This window comes from Globicephala melas, chromosome 20 (assembly GCF_963455315.2).
Source record: "Globicephala melas chromosome 20, mGloMel1.2, whole genome shotgun sequence".
NCBI lineage: Eukaryota > Metazoa > Chordata > Mammalia > Artiodactyla > Delphinidae > Globicephala > Globicephala melas.
The window spans coordinates 19,151,482-19,173,760 of record NC_083333.1 but is presented as its reverse complement, the minus strand read 5'-3'; the positions used below and the strand labels follow the sequence as shown (position 1 = coordinate 19,173,760).

At 64.0% G+C, this 22,279-nt stretch overlaps 2 protein-coding genes across 5 annotated transcripts in view; one reads left to right on the top strand and one right to left on the bottom strand.

Annotated features, from left to right (window-relative positions):
- The window catches only part of FAM83G (family with sequence similarity 83 member G), a 29,710-nt gene extending 8,796 nt beyond the window's left edge, over nucleotides 1-20,914 (bottom strand). Inside the window, exons 1-2 of the mRNA XM_030861246.2 lie at nucleotides 20,283-20,914; nucleotides 6,623-6,790 (exon numbers count right to left, since the gene is read on the bottom strand). Of these exons, the coding sequence (XP_030717106.1) occupies nucleotides 6,623-6,790; nucleotides 20,283-20,804 (690 nt within the window). The 5' untranslated portion in view covers nucleotides 20,805-20,914. The remainder of the gene's footprint in view (nucleotides 1-6,622; nucleotides 6,791-20,282) is intronic.
- The window catches only part of SLC5A10 (solute carrier family 5 member 10), a 54,863-nt gene that overhangs the window by 18,834 nt on the left and 13,750 nt on the right, over nucleotides 1-22,279 (top strand). The gene's annotated exons all lie outside the window — the stretch shown is intronic.

Below are 22,279 nucleotides of genomic sequence, written 5' to 3'. Positions count from 1 at the left end.
GTGTGCGGGCCAGCCTGGAGAATGCTGCTGCAGGGTCCCGAGCAGGAGGGGGATGCAGACACATTTCAGGAAGGTCCCCCTGATGGCTGGGGGGCTGTGCAGCTCGGGAAGGGGAGGGGCTGCCCTGAGGGAATCTAGGTCTTGCACTTGGGCAGATCAGTGGCCTTGCCAGGACGGGTGACCAGCCGGGCCTCGCCCCCGGTCTCCCCCGCACCGCTGTCTCTCTGTCCCCCTAAGCCCTGCGCACTGTGGGCAGGGATGCCGGCAAACTCCCCTACTTCCCCGTGGGCCAGACCCCTGCCTGGGACCCAGGGGCAGCTCAGGGAATGGCCACATCCCTCCTCCCTGTGCTGGCGCCGTCGGCTCAGGAGCAGGCTAGAAAGGCCCTGAGAAACCACGGCAGGGGAGCCGAGAGCCGGGGTGGGGGGGGGGTCTCCCAGGCATCATACGCACACCCAGCATGGCCCGTGTCAAGGCTGGGCCCCTCCTGCCTTTCTCTGGGCATCAGGGCTCTCCCTCTGCGCAAGCCTGTGGGTGTGTGTGGGCCAGGGGCTGGCTCCCCTTTCATCAGGAGAGCTGCTCGTTCCAAGGGAGGGGCAGGTGGGAAAAGCCTGTGGTGGAGGGACCCCAGGATGGGCGGGGCAAGCCTGGCTGACCCCCAAGAGTCAAGGGGACGGCTGAGGGCACCCCAACGTAGACCTCAGGGCAGGAAGCAGACTTGGGCTCGGGGGTGCAAGCATCGCCCAGGCAGTGTGTTAGAAACGCAGGCTCGCAGCTGCCCCAGGTTCGACTCGGGGGGACTGGGGTCAGGAATTCCGTTTTTAACATAAGCCCCAGTGATCTGACGCATGCCCAGGACAGAAACCCCTTGTAGGCCCCGGTGACGGGAGCCTCAGTCCCTTCAGAGGGGTCTGTGCCTGCGGGGGGTGCTGGTCTGTTACATCTTCTGCGACATCCCCTAACCCTGACCCTCACCCACTCACCGGCCCCAGCTTATTAACTCGTTCACTGACCCCTGCCGAGGTCCCCAGCGCAGACACAGACATGACTGTGACACAGATCCCTCGTTGGAGGAGAGGGGGAAGCAGATAAGTAACGACCCCAGCTGTGGGGCGCCTCCCGGGAAGGCTGGCGTCTGGGCTGACGTGTGAAAGACAAGGAAGAGCGGGCCGGGTGGGAAGAGGACGCAGCACCCCAGACCCAGGACTACAAAGGCCTGATTCAGACATGGGAGGATTTTGGGGGAGGGGGACGGGCAAAGGAGCCAGCAGAGCGGGCCCAGACAGATGCCGAGGAAAGACCCTACGGCCGCTGAGGGGCCTGGTGGGGCCCGGGGGCAGTAGGGAGCCACAGAGGGCTTAGAGCAGGGAGTGAGGGGTCAGAGCCGTCCAGTCCCGGCGTCCAGCGGGGAATGTGCATGAAACACACAGGGAGCAGAGGAAGAGGACAGGAGGGGCTTCTGCACCTGAGGGATGTGAGTCTGGGCAGGGGCAGAGGGGAGAAAAGAGAGAACTGGAGGCCATCTCCGCTCCAGCCCACAGCCCTCGGTGCTCCTGCGCCCGTCCCGCCTGTGACAGGTCCCGGACCTTTCCGCCGGGGCAGCCTCAGGGCAGTACCCACAGAGGGTGAGGGGCAGGTCCCATGGATGCCCGCCTGGCCGTGGGGCCCGGCCCAGAAGGCAGATGCGCCTCTGCTCCCAGGCTGGCTCCCCTGCCCGCCCTTCCCCCGGCTGCCTGTCTGCACACAGCCTGCACAGCAGGAAGCTGGCTGCGGCCCAGGACAATTAGTGTCTGTGACTGTACTGAACGCGCAGCACGCTTGGGGGCCGGAAGCCTGAGCAGAGATCCTGGGAGGCCTTCCCCTGTCACCTGTGCCCAACGGCAGCCCAGCTCTGCAGCTTCTGTTTATTCCTGGGTGACACCGCCCCGTGGGGCCTGGCCCAGATGAGGTAACGTCTCAGGAGCCAGGGCTCGGGCGAGCAGAGTTGGAGGATCCCACAAAGCCGCATTGTCTCTGAGCCTGGAACGCCCCTAGCAGAGCACGTGGCAGGCAGGGGGAGGACGAGTGGGGTGCCCTGGGCGAGTCCCCAGACCCTCTGGAGCCTCATTTCCTCACATGTGAGGGCCACAGTGATCGCCCCTGAGGGGACGTCCGGGGAGGATGGCAGAGCTGCATCTGCCCCAAGCGTGTACAGGGCAGGCCGTGCTGGGCATGAGGGCGGGGTTAGCCTCAGCACCACACCCCACACCTCCACGGGGCCTCCTGTGCTCACACGGGGCTGGTGGGAGCCGGGGGGACAAGCCCAGGCTCCTACTGGAGCAGGTGGGTCGCTCTCGAGCTCTGGTCAAACAAGGCTCCAGTCCTGGCGCAAACGAATGCAACCTGGCCTCCTCACGCCTCGGGGTTCTCGTCTGTGAAATGGGCCTGCCCACCCCCGGCTTCAGGGCTGCTGTGAAGACTCAGTGCATCAGGGGAGGGGCCGGGAAGGGGCCCAGCACTCAGTGGCTGCTCCCTAAACTAGAGGGGACGAGGGGGCTGTGCCGTGCAGTGGGACGGGGCTGTGATCCCTGCCTCTCGGGGGGCTGGTGGGGGACCAGTGAGGGACCGACACTGAGGACAGGAGAACATCTGGAATGGTGTGGACTCAGGCCCAGGGAGGCCAGGCTTGTCGGCCGTATGCAATGGCCAGGCGGCTCGGGGAGAGGAGTGACCTGCCCCAGGGCCTCCCAGTGGACAGGGTCCGGCCCCTTGGGACTGAGGACAGCCCGCAGCTGCACCCTGGCGGCCCTTTCACCCTCCAGGGGTCTGCTCGCACCTTCTGGGCCGGAGGGGGAGTGGGGAGGCCCAGAGACCATCCTGAGCAGGCCTGAGCGGTGACAGCAAGATCAGGCCAGGTCAGGGACAGAGAGCCATGTCTCCGTGTGCCAGCCAACCTCTGCTCTCTTCTAAAGGGCCTGTTTCACTCTCTGTAATGGGGTAGGGAGACCAATACTCACCCTGGCCTCCCCCGGGCTGTTGTGAAGCTGAGATGGGAAGCAGCCTTGGGGGCAGGGGGCAGGGCAGGGCTTGGGGGCTCCTGGCTCTCCCCCGGGCCAGGCCGCTTGGCTCTGTGACGTTCTGGGCCAGGTGGTTCTCTGTTAGCGGCTGTCCTGTGCATTGTAGGCCGTCGAACAGCATCCCTGGCCGCCACCCACCAGATGCCACGGCCATTAAAAACACCTCTGGACGTTGCCAAACGTTGAGAGGCAGTGCCCTGAGTCCATTCCAGAGCCAGGCCAGGCTCAGAGAAGGCAGGTCGGGAGAGGAGGAGGCCCGGGCACCAGATCGGAGCCAGTGCTGGCCTGTCTAGCGTGAGCCGGAACCCTCACCCAGCGCCTTCCCGTGACCACACTGCCTGGGGATTCTTTGTTCATCAGAAATGGGTCCAGCCTTCGCCCAAGTGGCTGCTGGTTTTTCCAGTTCAGCTACACAAAGCAGACTAGCTTTTCGGATCAGCCAGGCATCTCACAGCTCCGGTCCCGTGCTAGGCTGTGAGCCTCGAGGCCTGCCTCCCACCGGCCCTGGGCATCACCCCCAGGTGTGGCCTGCCCCGGGCCCTGCGATGAGAGGGTTGGGTCGTTCCCACGTGTAGTATGGGCACTCGTTCCCATGTTCCCTGCCTGGGGGAGTCGGGGCCCAGCTGAGCCGGCGGGTGGGGACGCTCGGGACAGCTGGGAACCTCGTGTCAGGGAGGTTCTGTCCTCCCGCCTCACCTGGAAACTGGGAGGGGACCCAAGCGATACTGCAGCTGTTTCCAGAATGTGTTGTGTGAGCTCAGGGGTTCAGGCTGGGGGGCTGCCCGGAGGGGGGGACTGGGGGGGGGTCCCCAGCCAGACCACTGCTCAGAGAGGGAAGGGAAGCCCCCTGGCACTCAGACCAGAGCTGGGGGTTCACGGGAGGGGCCGCAGCTGCCCCACCCGCAGATAGGAAGGGAGTTCGTGACCGAGTGCCCTGCCCCCACGTAGCCTCCTTGACTCTTCACGGCAGCCCTGCCGAATAAATGACGATATTCCCATTTTTCAGACAAGAAGGCTGAGGCCCAGAACCTCAGTGTCTCTGCCTAAGGTTACAGTGCAGGGGCAGAGCTGGGGCCGAGGCCTGGCTCCTAGCGCCCAGCACCCCCTTGGTCACAAGTATGACCCCACCAGGCACAACCTACACCCTGGGCCCACATGACCTGAAGGCAGGTCGCTGCAGAGCTGGGCAGGGGCAGTGGACGCCGAGGGTGGGGCCAGGGATTACCAGCAAAGGAAGTGCTCCCGAGACAGGTCTGGGCCCAGCCTGCCTGCAGGCAGGGAGGCAGGCTCTAGACAAGGTGACACTTGGCCAGGACTGGGCCCACAGGAGCCTCTGGCCACCTGCCCAGGCTGGGAGTGGGCGGGCTCGGAGGCGAGAATGAGGTGGCCAGGGTCACACGTTCCTTCCCATGAAGACGCCTGGCCGTCCCACAGCATCCGGCTCCTGGGCACGTCACCCTGCGGACCTGCCACCTTCCCCAGAGCAGGGAGGTGGCGAGAAGGGCAGGCTGGGCCAGAGACCCCCTCCGTGCCCCGAGCTGTGGCCTCATCTCAAGCCCTGTGCCCTCCGCCCTCCGCCCTCCGCCCTCCGCCCAGGGCCGGCGTTTATAACTCCTGTTACTGCTGCAACCGTGTGCCTCTCCTTAGCTCAGAGCACTTTTACAGCCACTGTCTCCTCTGCTTTCATCCTCAAACAACCTGGTGAGGCGTCCTTGTGGTCACAAAGCCCTGGAGGCTCAGAGAGGTAGGCCCGGCGTCGGGGTTGGCAGCCAGGAAGCCTGTGCGGGCAGCACCAGGGCGGCCCCGCTGTTAGATGCGGCCTCAGCCAGGGCACTGGGCACCAAGGGTGTGTGGCCGCGCCTGTGCCAGCTTCCCATCACTGGCCTTTAGGTTCAGCCCCGACTTGGTGGAATGCCTCAGGGCAAGGCACAGGCTCCCTCAGGTCTCGGTTTTCCTGGTCTGGAAACCTGGTCTGGATGGCCTGCCCCTCTTGCCCCCCTTCCCGGGAGCTCCAGACCCTCCCAGGAGCCTGGCATCTAGGGTTTCCCCACTAAGAAGAGGCCTCTGGGGCGGCCACGCAGGGTTTGGATCCCCGCTCAGCACAGACAAGCCCCCTCCCTGCCTCTTTGTCCGCATGCGGGGGGATGCCTGAGGGCAGAGGGACGCGAGGTGTGCAGGGTCCCCACTGGGCGTGGGGCAGGGGCTCAGGGGGAGTGGGCCCGTCAGCCTCTTCCTGAGCACGGCAGAGGGCTGGAGGGAGAGCCCTGAGTTTCTGTGATCTGCTGCCCGCACGGCTGAGGCCCCTGCAGTCACCTTTGAAAAGACGCCTCTTCCACACTCCGGGCCTCCCGGCCTGAGCCGTCTCCCCCGGGAGCTGGCTCTCGGTGCTAGTTACACGGCAGGCAGGGCAGCACAGCGGGTGAGCACAGGGCTGGGGTCAACCCACCAGAGAGGCCACATAAACATGTCCCAACAGCCAGAGACTCGCAGCCCAGAGAGCTCACACCCACTGGAAGGGTCTCAGCTGGGCTGGGCATCACTTGACAACGCCGACAACTGACAGGCCCGGGAGCCCAGCCCCTTGTTAATCAACCAGCCTGGCGTTGCCCCGAGGAATTCTGACCTGTGCTCAGCCCGAGGGCTCGGTGCTGGCCCCCACCCCCCTTATCCTTCGCTTACTAACGTTAAGTGACACCTCTGATCTGTAAAGTGGGACAGCTGCCTCCTCCCACCGGCTGCCGTGAGGGTACCTAAGTTAACCATGTCACGTGCCTGGGACGGGAGCTGTGGAAGTATTAGCTGTCGTTACTCATACTGATCTGTGCTCCGGGGCGCGAGCTGCACACAGTAGGTAGCAAGCAATGGCTGGGCGGAAGGAGGGCTCCCTCCACTCCCAAGCAAGGCACCAGATGCCAGGGTGTCTGAGCAGAAGAGCCCAGTCACACGGGTCATCAGCCCCTCTGTTGGACCAGTGAGATCCCGGAGTCCAGAGAGGGGAGGTGACGTGCTCTAGGACACACAGCAAAGCAATGCTGAGAACCCAGGCCCGACCTGACAACTCCACCTCTGTCCCCAGTGTCCCTCCCTGGAAGGCCTTTTCTAGTCTGCTCACTCCTCAAGTCCATTTCAACTCTGCAGCCACCAAAGAAGCCCTCCCTGAACTCAGCCCAAGGGAGCTTCCTCTGTTGGAGCCGGATCCTAAAGCCCGTGCGTGGACATTTTACAGAAACAGATTTTGGTTTAAAACCAAGAAAGGACTTCCTGGGAGTTGGAGCTGTCCAGCTGGGGCCTGCTGCCAGAGCCAGGGGGGTGAGCACCCTGTCACTGGAGGTGAGCAAAGACAGAACCACTGCGGCACGGGCTGCTCGGAAACACCTGTGAGGGAGCACCTCACGTGGGCTTCAGCACCTGGTCACAGGCAGTGTCCTGTCCCCTGATACTGAAGCAGAGGCCGCGTGACCACTCGGTGGGCGGCTCTAGGACACTGAACTCTAGGTTCCCGGATCCGGACCGACAAGGCAGTGCTCCAAGTGTTTGTGAACCGACTGAATGAGGAGCCGGCTCACCTTGAGGTGCCCCAGGTGCATGCGGGCCCGCTCACACATGTGCAGGAAGTACTTGACGTTACTCTCGTCCACGATGATGTACACGGCCACCTTCCTCTTGAAGCTGGCATCCAGCAGATCCTTGAAGATGTCCACATCGGTGAACATGTCCATGACCACAGCGATCACCTGTGAGCAGGAAGGGAGACCGGGGCCGTCAGGGCACGCGGCCGGGGAGACAGGTGCCTCGCCAGGATGCCTGGCCCTCCCGCGCCCACCACCCTCTTGGTGCCCACCCTGGCCCTGCTCCCTGCAGCCTCGGGACCGGGAAGCGCCGGCTCTCCTGGCCCTGAAGCTGCAGGCGTAGGATCGACGCTCAGGGTACGAGATGCCCAGTGGATGGCGCAGGCTGCACTCTCCGGGGGCAGGGAATGGAGAGGGGCACGGTTCGCAGGCTGCTGTTTCCGTAACACAAGACCACAGAAAACAAAACCCAGGCGAGGAATGTGTAGGGGAAGCTGCAGCAGGAGCGCGGGAGGAGTGGGAAGGGTGCGCGTCCTGAGATTTGAGCGCCTGCCCCCACCCCCAGCCCCCGGGCGGCCCTCGCCTCTGCCGGAGCTCAGGGCTTGTCCAGGCGCCCTGTTTCTATTCCTGGGTTGCATTCCCGAGCCGGGCAGGCCGCACCATGCCCTCCGCCCACTACCCCAGATGCTGAGATGGAGCAGATGTGTCCAGGGCAGGGAGGAAGGTAGAAGCTGGGGCCGCCCACCGAGGTCACCCTGGGTCCCTGGACAGGCTCCCTCGCTGCCACCTCTCCTTCTGGTTTGGACACACCCCAGACCACTACATGTGCTCTTCTTGTCATCTGACCACACCTGGGCCACAACGGCTGCCCTCAGCCTGTGGATTGGCTCAGGGTGGGGCCCCAGAGATCAGAGTACATCTACCCCAGCCCAGCCCAGCCACTGCCCAGCATGGGTGGTGATATGCCCAGGCCTGGCAGGCAAGGGCCCTGACCTGAGCCAAGGCACGAGGAGGGAAGGGGCACACGTAGCCCAAGGCCAGGGGGCGTGGTAGCCAGCGGGCTCAGTGGCCGGCAGGCCCTGGCCCTCAGTCTCGCTTCTCCCCTCCCCTCCCCGTCCCACTGGGCAGCAAAGGGGAACACAGCAGACCAGGGCCCAACGCTGCTGACCCGAACAGACGTCCAGCCCTCCCACCCGCCAGAGCCGGCGCCAGGGCCCCATCCTGGGTCTGAGAACCCCCTAGAGGAGCCCTACCCAGAGAGGCGGGTAGGGGTCATGCGCTGGGCCACAAAGCAAGCTGGGGACAGTCAGGCTAGAACCCACCCAGGCCCGCCAGGGGGCCAGGGTTACCCCCACCCCTGCTAGGAGTGTGACCTGGCGGGTGGCCTGGGGCTTGCCAGGGACGTGCCTACACACTCCCGTGAGCTCACCCAGCTGGCCCCTGCAGGCCCCTCTGGGCTCCCCCTGGGCCCCGGGCCCCTGCTGACGCTCGTCACACACCTGGCACCAAAGCCGGTACTTCTGGGGGCTCCTCCCTGCCCTGCCCTCCACGGACGGGGTCTCTGTGTGACCCTGAGCGACACCTAGCTTTTCCAGGCCTAACTTTCTCACGTGGGACCAGCCAGGACTCCCCGGTGCTGAGGCCCAGGATCTTCTCTGACCCCTGGGGAAAAATAGCTCGCTGTCTGAGTCTCTGAGGGATGTTTCAGGCAGGGCAGGGGGAGCAGGTATAGTCTGTGCAGGGCCTGCAGTGGCACAGGGGCCGCAGGGAGGTGGACGGCAGCACCGGCGGCGGGGGGCGGTATGCTTTCTGACCCCAAATCGGCTGGGTCTTGAGAGGAAGTGAGCTCCATGTCCCAGGACGTGTGCAAAGGCCAGAGCTTGCTTGAGGGGGTGGACGAGAGGACAGATGAGACACGGTATCAGAGCTGGTGGGCTCACAACGCCCTTGGGCTCCACCGGTCGAGGGTGACGGGACCCCGAGGTGGGGGAGGGGTGACAGCAGGGACCCTCTTGTCTGGACCTCACAGGCCTACAGCCACTCCAGCCCTCCCGCAGGCCACAGCCTCACGTGCCAGCCTGGAGACAGCTCGGCCGACACAATTCTCCTGGGAGCAGGCCCGGTTCCAGGCTCTGCCCACCGTGGCAGACGGGGACTTGCCCTGGGCCCGGGCTGGGGGACGTGCCCCAGCGAGACCCGCCCCATGTGAGCCTTCCCTGCGGCGCCCAGGCAGGCAGGGTGCCCAGCCCAGGCCGCCTGCTGTCGGGCTGGGACTGCCGGGGCCTGCCCCCCACAGTGGAGCCCCACAGGGTCGCAGGCATTGGGCTCGGTGCTGAGGGTCAAAGGAGGGCTTGTACAGGTGCCAGCTGAGCTGGGGCAGGAGGGGGCTTGGTGCTCCCAGGGGGGCCCCCGCGGCTTGTCCACGGGGGCCACAGGGTCTCTCAGAGGCCTCGAGCCCTGCGTGCCCGTCCCCAGGGCCAGAGACTCCAGACTAGAACCCAGGGCCCTGCGTCCGGCCCGCAGAGCTTCCGCCTGACAACCGCTACCGCGTCCAGTCCAGACTAGAACCCAGGCCCTGCGCCCTGCCCACAGAGCTTCCGCCTGACAACCGCTACCGCGTCCAGTCCCAGGGCCCTGCGCCCGGCCCACAGAGCTTCCGCCTGACAACCGCTACCGCGTCCAGTCCCAGGGCCCTGCGCCCTGCCCACAGAGCTTCCGCCTGACAACCGCTACCGCGTCGAGTCCTAAAAACGCCGCGAGGCACCGGTTATTACTCCCATTTTACAGACGAGGAAACTGAGGCACGGAGGGATTCACTCCCTTGCCTAATTACCTGTGTGGGTGGCCCGGCTCACCCGTGGCTCCGCAAGGTCCTCAAAGACAGTGCCCCACCCTGGCCCGGCACGCGGCCCGGCCTAAGGCGGCCTCGGGAGTGCTTGTCAACTCAGAATGTGCCAGATGGCTGGGCCTGGGGGAAGCCACAGCCCCTCCTAGACCCTCACTTTCCCCATCTGCCAAATGGGGTGTCCGCCTGGCCCACTCCTGTGTTCTGTCCAGCTCACACATCCGCGGCTTGAGCACAGACACTAGTCCCGCCCGGAGGACAATGCCAGCCCACACGTATCCCGCGGAGGCCCCGGGCAAGGCCAGGGCCAAGACTGCGGGAAAGACGGCAGGGAGGCTGGCATCTGGGGATGTCCCCACTCCACGTGGGTCAGGAGACCGCAGCGGGCACGAGGCGGGCAGCCCGAGGCTCGCCCGTGTGAGCGCGCGGACCATGTGCCCGCTTCCCAGGGGCGGGACGGCAGGCAGGTGTGTGTCCCGAACTCCAGGCCCGGCGTCGCGGCACCAGCCCCCCAGCCCGGTTCCCAAGGGAAGGAGGGAGTCCAGTGGTCCCTGTGCGTGCCTGACGTGAAAGCCCTCTCAGAGGTGCAGCCACAGAACCAGGAGGGGCCACACAGCCACGACAACCCTCCTGGTTCTAACCGCACAGAGCAGCAGGGTGGTGGGGCTGTGGGAGGGCGGCCGTGCCGGGAGGGGCCGACAGCGTGGGGCCGGGTGGCGCCAGAGCAGAGGGGCCCAGGCAGGGACTGGCATCGGCACTGGGCTCTACGTGCCTCAGACCCGAGGCCCTCCCCGTGTGTCTCTTGGGGGCGTGCTCAAAACGTGACCCTCCAGCGGCGCCCACGCCTCCCTTTCCCTTCCCCACCCCCCCACCAACAGCTCCGCGGCCTCTCCACCCTGCCTCCCGCGTGGGTCCCGAACCCCCGCCTCGCTCTGTGCAGCCGGGGCTGCTCTGCGGCCTCCTTGCGTCCTCCCACCGATCCTCCCACTGACGGTTCCAGAATCCCCCAAATCTCCTTGGGATGGTGGACACCCCACCCCGTGAGAGACGCAGACGCTGGCCAGAGGGGGGAGGGGCCGGCCCCAGGTGACGGACTCATGGTGATGCCCCGCCACGAGCACCTCCATCGCCCAGGTGCTTCCTGGGGGCTCCAGCGCACGGGGCAGCAACCCCCCACCTGTGGCTGCCGCCCCAGCAGACACAGCCTGAAGCCCTGTAACCCCCGCTGCTGGTGCTGGTGGAGGGGTCAGGGCGCCCCCATCCTCCCCGGGGCCCAGGCAAGGACGGAGCTGGAGCTCCGGGGTCCAGGCTGGGGTCTAGCTTTGGGTGAGCTGCATCCTCTCTGGGTCTCAGTTTCCTCATCTGTGAAATGGGGAGGAAGGTGGATGTGATACCCAAGGCTGTCCCTGCCAAGGAAGCCCTGAGTCCGTGTGTCCTGCCCGGGTGCCCCGCACAGCCTGTCTGGGCCGGCTGGAGCACCTGGCTGTGTCTAGGGGTCTGGGAGAGGCAGTTCTGACCACCACGCCCCACCTCCCTCTGCACCACCAACCCAGGGCTCCTGCCTCGCCAAGCTGACACTCAGCCTGAGGCTCCCGGCGCCCCTACAGCCGCCTTAGAGGCACCGCTCCCCCATGACCACAGAATCCGTCTTGGAGCAGAGACATGCTCACAGGACTAGTGGGTAGAGCAGGGCTGGAGGACGAGGCGCAGGGGTGAGGTGGCCAGGGGTCTGCACGCAGCTGGAAGACCACTGGCCACGGGCCCAGCATCTGCAGTAGCATCTCTCCCCGGTGGCTCTGACCCCACAGGGGCTCTGACCCTACGGGCCCTCCCTACACACCCCACACCCCGCCGCAGCCGCACACACAGTCCTCCTGGCCGGGCGCCTCCCTCTCCTCCTCCAAGCCAGTAACTCCTTCCCGTCCTCCAAGCCCTGACTCAAATGCTGCCACGAGCAAGTGCCACGTCTGTGTTTCTGGAGAAACGGCAGCGACCCACCGAGTGGCACGCCGCCTCCCTGAGGCCCGGACCCTGAGACCCAGGTCGGCGCGGGCAGTTTCCCTCTGTACCTGTCCTGCCTGCCCCACCCTCCAAGGCCATGGAGATGCCTGCAGGAGGCCCAGAGGGAGCCGCAGACACACTGCACAGCAGGCAAGTCCCTGGCACTCACTGGGCCACTTTCACCACCTGGAAAAGCAGGAAGTGGGTCCGCATCTCTGGGTCTGTCTGACCCTAAGGCTCAGATGGACGCAGGACGGTGGCACCATGGGCTCCAGACTGTCCTCCTGGGAAGCCGCTCGGGCCCGGGAGCCGCGCTCAGCAGACGGCAGCGGTGGCTCTCCTGCCTCCTCACTGACCCACGGTGCCCTCGGGGTGGACAGGCCGGGGGTCATGACCTCAGCGTCTCCTGCTTCCCTCTGTGCCAGCTGGAGGGCAGTGACGCACATGAACACATAGGGCGTGCTGCACACTGTCCTCAGGTGGGGACAGTGCCTTCAAGACCTGGGATTCCACTTCCAGCCACGACGGAATAACGGAGCCTACACTTACCCACCTGCCGTAGCAATAAACACCAGGCAGAGCCTATGAAGCCACGGCCGACAGGCAGCACAGCAAGTGCAACGACCCCCAGCAGAAGGGAGACGAGCGAGGTCAGCTGTAGGACCGCCCCAGTTACCTCCAGGCCACGGCCAAGTCCAGTGGGCTCCCTGAGTTGAGGAGACGAAGTCTGCTCAGAGCCTGGCAGCCAGAATTTTCAGGACAGAGGAGAGGAAAGGGCTGCACAGAGCGAAGGCCAGAGACCTGCAGGGAGCTGCCTCTTGAGGCTTCAGCTGGAGACCGAGGAGCACACGAACAGGAAGAAGCCACCGAGGCTGGGACAGGCCCGCTGGAAGGGAGCAGCTGGAACAACGGCCGGTGCTCACACAGGACCAGGAGTCATTTACGTCCCCACAGCCAGAGCGCAGGCCCCTCTGACACGCAGGGCACACAGGAGGATTCTCAGAAGGATACGACCTACCTGGTGGGCAAACAGCCCTGGACCAGGGGCCAGTGAGCTTTTTCTATAAAGACCATATAGCAAATGTCTCAGGCTTTGCAGGCCACGTGTCTCTGACACACCTCTCAACTCTGAAAACAGCCACAGACAGCTAATAAACAAATGTATACATCTCCGTTCCGTTATTTACAAAAGCAGGCATAGGCCATTTGGTCTATAGGCCATTTGGTCTATAGTTTGCCAACACCTTCCCTGGACCAAATATGCTTTGGTCCCACCTAATAAAGCTTAACAGGGCTTCCCCGGTGGCACAGTGGTTGAGAGTCCGCCTGCCAATGCAGGGGACACGGGTTCGTGCCCCGGTCCGGGAAGATCCCACATGCCGTGGAGTGGCTGGGCCCGTGAGCCATGGCCACTGAGCCTGTGCATCCGGAGCCTGTGCTCCGCAACGGGAGAGGCCACAACAGTGAGAGGCCCGCGTACCACACACACACACACACAAAAGCTTAACAGCAAGCCTCAAAAGTGTTACATTGTTGCCAAGAACCGCATCCCAGAACAAAGCTCCAAAACGTTTAAAGGAAGAAACAAAACTCCCACAACGTAAAATTTTCATCACGTCGGGTATCCAATCAAAAATTACCAGACACACAAAGAAACAGAAAAACAATGATCCACATGAGGAAAAAAGTCTACCAAAGGGAACCCAGAAATGGATACAGATGTTAGAACTGGCAGACAAAGATGGGTAAACAGTTACAACTGTATTCTGTATGTTCAAAAAGTTACTTAGAGACATGGAAGGTTTTTTAAAACAAACACCAAATTGAAACTCAAGAAGTGAAACAATTCAGCATTTAAGATGACAAATACATTGGATGGGATTAATAGCAGATTAGACACTACAGAAGAAAAGATTAATGAACCTGAAGACCTATCAGTAGAACACAGAGAAAAAAAGACTGAACAACTGAGACCAGAGCATCAGTGAACCTGGGTCAACTTCACAGGTCTAGAGTATGTGTAACTGGAGTCTCAGAAGGTCCCGAGGCAGAGGGTGGGGGAGAGGGGACAGAAAAGCATTTGAAACAAATGACCATAACATTTCCACATTTGATGGAAACTATTCATCCCCAAGCCCAGGACGTTCGATGAATTCCAAGCAGAGGAGACGTGAAGAAACAGACCACGGCACGTCATAACCACATCACTTAAAATCAGTGGCAAAGAGAACATCCTAAAAGCAGCCAGAAGGGAAACGATCATCGAATACTGAGGACCAAAGATAAGCAGATGTCTGAGTCAACACAAGCCAGAGGACACCGGAGCAACTAAACGGAGAAGCAACCCAGAATTCCCTACCCAGTCCCAGAATTCCCTACCCAGCGAAAACAGCTTTCAAAACCAAAGACGGAAATAAGGACTTCCTCAGGGACACGAATGCTGAGAGAATTTACACAGGCCGACCTGCACAGACAGACGGGCTGAGGCCCCAGGGGCTGCACGTGCCCCCAGGGTGCAGCGAGGCTCAGGCTGCCCCTCGCCCACTGGGGTGTGCAGCGGAGACGGGGAGAGCACCCCTCCTGCCCCCAGCCCCCTCCTCCAGCAGCAGGGCTGGGCAGACCTGGCTGCTGTGCCTCAGTTTCCCACACTGAGACATGGCCCCACTCCCCACCCCACCCTGGTGCTCGCAGGACCTGAACGGCCTGGGGAGGAGGCCTCCTGGGTAGATGGGGAGGGAGTCTGTGTACGTGGTAACAATGCCGACCCAAGCCAGGACCAGCTTGCTAACGCTGGTACAGCTGTCCCTTCTCCCGGGGCGGGGGCAGTCACCGTCCCAGAGCCACACAGTCCGCTGGCGGCAGAGGCTTCCTGTTCCTGGGCTCCTCTCTTGGAGGGGGTTCTAGCTGTGACTCCACCCACCACCTCCCAGAGGCCATCCTGGTTCCTGAAACTAAGCCCTGGCCATTAGCACTGCCCCACCTTACGGGCGGGTGGGGTCTGTGGCAAAGCACCTCCCTTCTCCTCAGTCGGGGGAGTTAGATGGGAAGACCTGTAGTCCCACCCCTCTGACGGTTATCAGCTCTGGCACCTTCCCTCTGCACTAAGACAGGAGCCTCACTGAGGCCAGTTAAAGGAGCTGCAGCGGCAAGGGGTCAAGAAGCGCAAGCGCGTCCCACCCAGCCCAGGGGCGAGTCTCTGGCCTTCCCCAGACACGTCAGCCTCCTCACCACAGCTCAGGAATGCTGCGGAGACCAGAGGCTGCGGAGCATGGGGTCAGCTGACCAGGGCTGTGCCCGGCGGAGGAGCCCAGAGGAGAAGCCCCTCCCGCTTCCTGCCAGCCCCCCGGGGGCCTCGGAGTCCTCCAAGCTTCCGGGCGCAGGATCCAGCCCAGCCCACAGTCTCAGAGGATGGCGCGAGCCAAGGATTTTCAAACTGGAAAATCGTAGCCACAAATTCGAAGATGTTTAAAAGCTCAGCTTCTCCAGGATCCAAGAGCATCGGATGCTGTGGGGTCGCGGAGCACCCTACAGCCCCAGGGACCGGCCTGGAGAGGACTTGCCTGAGGTCACAGAGCCAGCCCGGCAGGGCAGAGCTCCTGGGTGCTCTCCGCTGCGTTCTCCTGAGCCCCTGCTTGAACCCTCCAGGATGGGGGGCTCACCACTTCTCCAGCCAGACCGCTCCCAGAGGGGCCATGGATGGGGACAGAGGGAAGAGAACTGAATCCGTGTCAGACACCACGCTTTTTTTCCATGTCAGTCTCGCCGCAACTTTGGGGCAGGTGTTGGCATCACGTGGCACTGAGGAGGACAGGACGGAAGGTCAGAGAGGCGGAGTGGCTAACTTGGGCAACGTGGCCGGGGTCCTGTGATACGAGAAAGACTGTCTTCCCACCACCGCCCCACGTGGCATTTAATCTGGGAAGGGCGTGAGCCTGGGGATCACCGGGGCCTCAAGAAGAAGGCTGGTGCGGCCCACCGGCTGGGCCTGCCTGGACGTGGGCCGTGGTCCCAATAGGGCGCAGTCCTGCCCCCGCGCTGAGCATTCTCGTGACTGTTACTGCCTTAATTAAGACAAGTGCCCGATCCCCATTTTACAAATGAAGAATGTGAGGCCCAAGGTCATGCGGCTAGGGGCCGGGTGAACCAGGGGCCTCTGAGAGGACTGCCCGCCTCTGCTGGTCCAGGGGGAGGACCCTCGGCTGCAGGGCGAGCCTGCCGGACCAAGGAGACCAGCAGCTCAGTCTAGACCTGCCACCCAAGACTCTGGTGTGACCTTCAGCAGGCCCTGGCGCACTTTGAACCTTGGTATCATCATCTGTGATGTGAGTGTGACGACAGGCCCTGCCTCCCGGGGTCTTGGGAGGGAGGGCAGTGCCGGCCGGGGTGGGGCTACCACCCCAGGAGCCTGGCGTGCACCCAGCCCAGAGGTGCCAGCCCTCCTTGCTGGCAGAGCCGCTTCTGACTCCCCAGACTCAATTAAGACGCAAACACCGCTGGTAGGAAGCCTTTGGAGAGGACGGGAGGCCGACCCCTGGGATTATGTTATCAGATGGTTCGCCACCTGGCAGGTGGGGCCCCGGGCTGGGAAGTGCTCCCCAGACCCACTGCATGAGGCTGCGCGGGCGCTGCCCCTCTAGGCTCCAGTGTGTCCCAGAGAACAGTCCACTGGGCCGCCCCTGGGGCCTCTCAGGGCGTCGAGGCTGTGCTGGTACCGCCTGCTTGGGGACAGCAAGAGCCCCCCTCCTGGTCCCAGGGGCCTTGGCCCCCCATGACCCTGTGCTCACCAGGCCTTGGTGTGGTCAGACTTCTGCCCCTGCCGGAGCCCAGAGTCTAGGAGCCTCGTGAAAATGCTTTTACTGCCCTGAGTCAAGCTGGGGGCCCGCAGCAAGGCTCCACGGCTGCCAAGAGGGGCAGGGCTCAGAAAGAACATCCAAGACGCTGCTTCTCCAGAGAAACGGGCTCGTTGACCTCAGAGCTGGGCTCTGGGCCAGCTCCTCCAGGGATCGGATCGGCGACAAGTTACCTGCCCTCTGTGAGCCCCTCTAAGCCTCAGTTTCCTCATCTGCACGGAAGGGACGCTACCTGACACCATGGAGCTGGGAGGATCCAGGCAGGTAAAGTACCTGCTCAGCACCTGATGTACAGCTGGGATTTCATAAGTGCCTCATTAAGTGCTTTTCTTCTCCTGGGGCCAAGCCGTGAGCCAGGACTGCAGTGTGGGAAGGCAGGGGCCTGACAGGAGAGACGTGGGGTCACGCGGGCATTGTGGAGCCTGCTTCCAGTCCCTTCCTGCTGTGTGGCCCTGGGCAAGAAACTTAATGCCCCTGGCCTGGCAGGCACGAGCTCCGGGTTCTGGTCCAGCCTCCACCACTCACTCTCCTTCGTGCTCCCCCAGGTTCCTCACGTGCGCACGATCCACCCCTGCCCCTGGGGTCCCTGGTGAAGGGGTCCTGGAGGGGGTGGAGCGGTGCCTAGCATCTCCTGGATGAACAGCTTGCTAGAGCATCTACCCCCTTTTTTGGCCGAGGCAGGCCCTCCCCAGTCCCAGCCCAACCCAGTCCAGCCTCACCCCTCTCTTGCAGAGGCTGCAGCAGCCTAGGCGTGATGCTACAGGCCCGGCCTCTGGTATGCAGCTGGAACCCCACGGCAGGTTTTTCCCTGGATAAATCACTGGCTCCCGGGGGCTGGGGGAGGGGCAAGCAGATGACCTTCCATCTCTGGGGCCTGCTCAGGGCCACCCAGCCGGTGGAGTCAGACCCTGGGCCCACTGGTCTTCGTCCCAGAGGAGTCCAAGAAGGACAGGGCAGCAGGGTGTCAGAGCTGAAGGGATCCTTAAGAGGCGTCAATGCCTATACCCATTTTACAGATGGGATGACTGGGGCTCGTGCCAGGTCACACAGCGGTGGAGGCAGAGCAGGGACCTGACCCCAGTACCCCTGGCTCCTGGCACTGTGGCCCATTAGTTCCAGTCTAATCTCCTGGGAAATGGGGGGACTCAGCGTTAGCCTTGATGGGAACACAGCCGCTCCCGGCGGGGACGGGCTGAATGTATGCTGTGTCACTTCCCTGCCCCAGGGTCGGCCCGCTGTGCTGACGACAGGCCAGGCTGAGGAGGCAGTGGGCTGGGCCGCCCTGACTCAGCACCACCAGTTCCAGCCCAGGCGCCCTGGTGGGCAGGGGGCCAGCATCTTGTCCAGGCAGCTGGACAGCGGGATCCCCATCCCAGTGGGGGAGAGAGGCCACTGTCCCTGCATTGGTACTGGGGGTGAGAGGAGGATGCGGGGGCGAGGGGAAAAGAGGTGATTCACGAGGAGAGATAAGGTAGGGAGAGCTCCCGGCAGACAGGCGGGCAGCCCAGGCAAAACACCCTGTCAGCATCCATCAGCGTCACAGCCCGGCCCCTGGGAGCCTGGGAAGCAGCAGAGCAGGGGAGGTGGGAGGGTTGCAGGTAGCTTGGATGAGCTGCCCCTCCCTGCCCTGCCTCTCACTGCATCCTGCCAAGGCCAGGGCAGGACAGGCAGGGGACCTGTCCTGGAGTCTGAGGACAACACAGGTCTGGTCCCTCCCTACTCCTCCACCCAAGAGCTAACCAGGTGACCTTGGCAGGGGTTAACCAGTGCGGCCTCAGTTACTACATCTTAAAAATGGAACAGATGGCGCTACACGAGATTATATAGTGCCCGGCACTCAATAAACAGCACCTCTGGTTATCAGGGCAGCCCGTACACACACACCCACCCCACACTGGCCATGGGCCCCAGGGTGGACATGGCAGGGAAGATGCAGGCTGGAAAGCAGGGGACAGATGTGAACAAATCCCCGTCCTCCGCCCTTGGTGTCCCCGTCTGAGAGGAGGCACTTGGCCTCTGAGGCCCCTCCTGTTGGGCCTGTGGCTCCCTGCTGTCTGAGCGTGGGGGCAGGGGTGGCATCAGTGAGCCTCCCTCTAGGAGCGATGAAAGCAGGGGGCAATGCCCACCAGTCCCACCTGTTGGGGGCTGCAGGACAGCACCAACTGGGACCACACAGACCGGGGTTCAGACCTGGGATGGACTTCCTCCTGGCTGTCACCTTACACAGGTGATGCCGATAATCTTGGGGGGCTTTTGTGGGGAGCATATTAAGTTACGGGGGGGCATGGGACTGCATGGGGTGGCTGGGTCTCAGCTCCGGCCATAGAGACGAGAGACGTAGGGAGGAGGCCCCGGTGCCCAGCATGGCCCCAGGCTCCCCTATCTGGCCCCATCACTGGGCCAGGCCGTCTGTCTTTCTGTCTGGGGGAGATTAGACTCTCCAGCTGTTCCTGTGCCGTCTGGGATCTGGGATCTGCCTCTGTCCTACTCCTGGTGGGGAGCAGGGCCATGGGGGGCGGGGAGGAGCCGGGGCACCGCAGGTCAAGTCCCCACCCAGGGCCTCAACTTCTCCAGTTTTAAAAAGGGAGAGGAGGCTGGGTAATGGGATCCCAACAGGCCCTCCCGGGGGACTGGGTCCCATGACCTCCAGCCAGGCGCCCACGTCAGCAGCGCCCTCCTACCCCACAGCAGGAGTGGTGTGGGTTATTCAGCCTGAAAACGGTGAAGGCCCCTCCCCCCCTCCATCTCTTTCTCACTCAGTCACCGGACTCCATCCTCACAGCTTTCATCCTCGCCACCTCCATTTCACAGACCAGAAACCCGAAGCCCCAGAGCTGCCTGGGACCAGGCCAAGGGCCAGGCTCCCCAGCACAGGCTCTCCGACCCGGCCAGGCCCTTCGGGGGACAGGGACTCCACCCTTCTGGAAACTTAAGCCATGGCCGCCTTGGCAGCTCCTACCCACTTCTGTTCTCTGTGCCCAAGAGCTCCCCTGGCCCCTGTCTGTCCTCCAGGACGGTCCCCAAAGCCACCGTTTGGGTCTCGAGCAGACCCAGAAGACTGAAAGTGTTAAACTCTGCTAGAAATACCTCGTCCCACAAGCCAAGGCCAGGACAGAACGGCTGAGCACTCGCTGCTCTCTCCTGAGCCCAGACCCAGCTTCAGAAGCGTCCTCAGCACAGCTCACGAGGCAGGCCTTATCAGTCATCTCAGAACGTGCTCTGAAACCACAGAAGCGTGAAGAAGCACCGGCTCACCAGCCGAGGCCTGGGTGGCTGCCAGGGGCGAGACCCCTTCTCAGAACGCGTGTCAGCGTGCTGGCACACTGCACAGCTCGGCAGGGGTCGCTCCCGGGGAGGTCCGGACAACGCTTGAGGTTCCTCCAGTCCAGGGAAACGACCCTCATCGAGGGTCGAGAGGCTCACCGAGAGGCTCAGGGAGGGTCACCCAGCGTGGCCAGGAAGCAGGCACGCTTGAACTTGGATCTCCAAGCCAGCCTCAGACGGACTCAGGCTACCTCTTAGTCTCCATGCCTACCTCCCGCCCCAGCCTCTCTCCGCCACCCCACAAAAGCATCGCCAGAAAGCTCCCGGCATGTAGGCGCGTGGGCCTGGGAGCCTCCTGCTTCTCAGGTGTGAATCAGAGCCATCCCGAGGGGCAGTGAGAGAAAGCCGCGTGATCTTCCCTGCCCCACCCCATCGCAGCACCTTCGTCTGGGGAACCTGCTCGCCAGGTCTGGGGAAGTCAGCAACAGCCCCCAACAATGCACAAAGGCCCTTTGAGCTGGGGCGGCCGCTGTCACCTTTCAGAGGACCCAGGGGCCCTACCCCTCTGCAAAGAAACCAAGGAGCCCCGTGAAGGCAGGAGGGGAGGCAGCCAACAGACCAGGCTGGGCTCTGAGTGAGAGTGTGCTCGGCGCCGGCGAGGCTGCCGCGTCCTCTCCGGGGACTCGCACTGGCTCACCTTCTGGGCCTGGCTGACCATCTTGCGCACCACCTCCTTGATGTGGGCCTGCCCGTCGATGGGGGGCTGCATGTAGACGCTGGCCCGGGTCACACCCCGGTAGGCGATGGTGTCCGGCCAGCCCAGGTCCAGCTTTGGGATGGAGCGGTCAGACTTCTGGGGCCAGTACTCCAGCGAGGGCAGCGTCTCGGCCTCGATGCGGGCCCCCTCTTCCCCGCTGCCCTCTTCGCCGTCACCGAGCTCGCCGTCCTCGGGCCCCCGGGGCTGGCCGCTGGCCCGGGGGTCCTCGGAGCCGGGGTCATACACCTCAATGGTCTCCACGATGCGCCTGAGCTCCAGCTCCGAGAGGAAGTCGCGGATGTTCTCCCGCTTCAGCACCTCATAGAAGGCGTCGGGGCCGCGGGCCACCAGGGCCTCCAGCGCCAGCCGCTGCCCCTCGCTGTAGAAGAACTCGGGTTTGGCCTCGCTGGAGCGCCAGTTGACGTGGCTGTCGTCCAAGCACTGCACCTGGGAGAAGGCCATGGCGGGAGCCTCTGCCGCGGGCTGGACGCACGTTCAGCAGGTCTGGAGCCCGGTCGCCGGCCTGGCGCAGCGCGTTCTGGGGCCTCTCGCCGCCACCGCCGCCGCCGCCGCCGATCCTCTGCCCCCGGGAGCCTGCGGGAGGGGCGGGCCGCAGGGTCGGGTCAGAGCGCAGGCGGGGCCGCGGAGGGGCGGCCGCGCGGAGGAGGGGCCGGCGGGGGGTGTGTGTGGGCGGCACGCCTCCCGCCCCGGGTGCCGGAACCTGCCGGGGACGGGGGCCGGCGTCCCAGAGGATTTCTGGAGCTGCCAGAGGTCCAGGGCGACCTCTGGGGGGAACTAGGCCAGGAAGGGGACTTCCCAGAAGTTTCCTAGAGGGGCAGGAGGTCGTCCGCTCTCCGACGACCTCTGGCCCTGCTCGGCGGCGCCCCGCATCCCGAGGGCTTCCGGAATGGGATGGGGTCTCGAAAGCCCCCGGGCCCGCGATCGGCAGCCCGAGGGGCCTGTGCGGAGGAGGCTCGGGGCAGCGCGCCGGCGGGCGGGTTGCCGGGGGGCCCGGGGTCGGGGGCGCGGCCCAGGTCTCGCTTACCGGGCGGCGCGGGCGGAGCGGGTGCACAGGCGGCCTGTGACTCAGTGCCGCCTCGCCCACCCCGCTGCCGCCACCTGCGGTGACGTGAGACCGGGGGCGGAGCCGGAAACCGATTCACCCCTACCCGCGACGGACACAGACGTTGGGCGGTGTGTGTCTGTCTCCTCCGCTGGCACCAGCCCCAGGTAGCCGAATTCTGAACAGCTCAGGGACCCAAGTCCAAGAGCTCCTGGAACATTGCAGCCCAGACAGGGGCAGTGTTCTTCCTGAGGACACACAGCAGTCAACGGCCTTAGCACACCCAGCCCCCAGCCTGTTGGTAACCCTGGTCCCACCCTGTGTCCAGTTTCCCAGGTGGGACGGAAGTCCATGCAGATGCTCAGCTGTCCAGTTGCGGAAGTAGGGTCGGGACCGGGCTGGGAGCCACCAAGGCAGAGGTGGGGCAGGTCTGACCCGACCTCAGGAGCCTGCAAAGAGCCTGGTGTGGATAGAGCAGGTACCCAGTTCTAGGTCCCAGCCCCGCTCCCTTCTGGGAGCTCCGCCCACCCAGGACTGGTCCCGCATGATGAACCCGGGGGCAGGGAGGGCCTCAGAGGGCGGCTGTGGGCTGGGGTCAGGTCCAGCCCTCTGCCCTGCGTCCTGGGGCTTGGGACCCCGGTTCTGGGGGCGTATGGGGACCACATCTGAAAGCAGGCTGCCAGGGTGGGGACAGCAAAGCCCATGAAACCTGGCCTGACAACGGCCCGCATCCCGCTGCATGCCGCGGGCAGCCAGCCAGGCACCTGGCCCAGTCCTGCCACCACCATCACCTCGCCTGCCCTGCAAGGAGCTGCTTCGTGCTCACCTGGGATTGGGGCCCCGAGGACACTGCTCTTGCTGCCGAGGGCCAGCT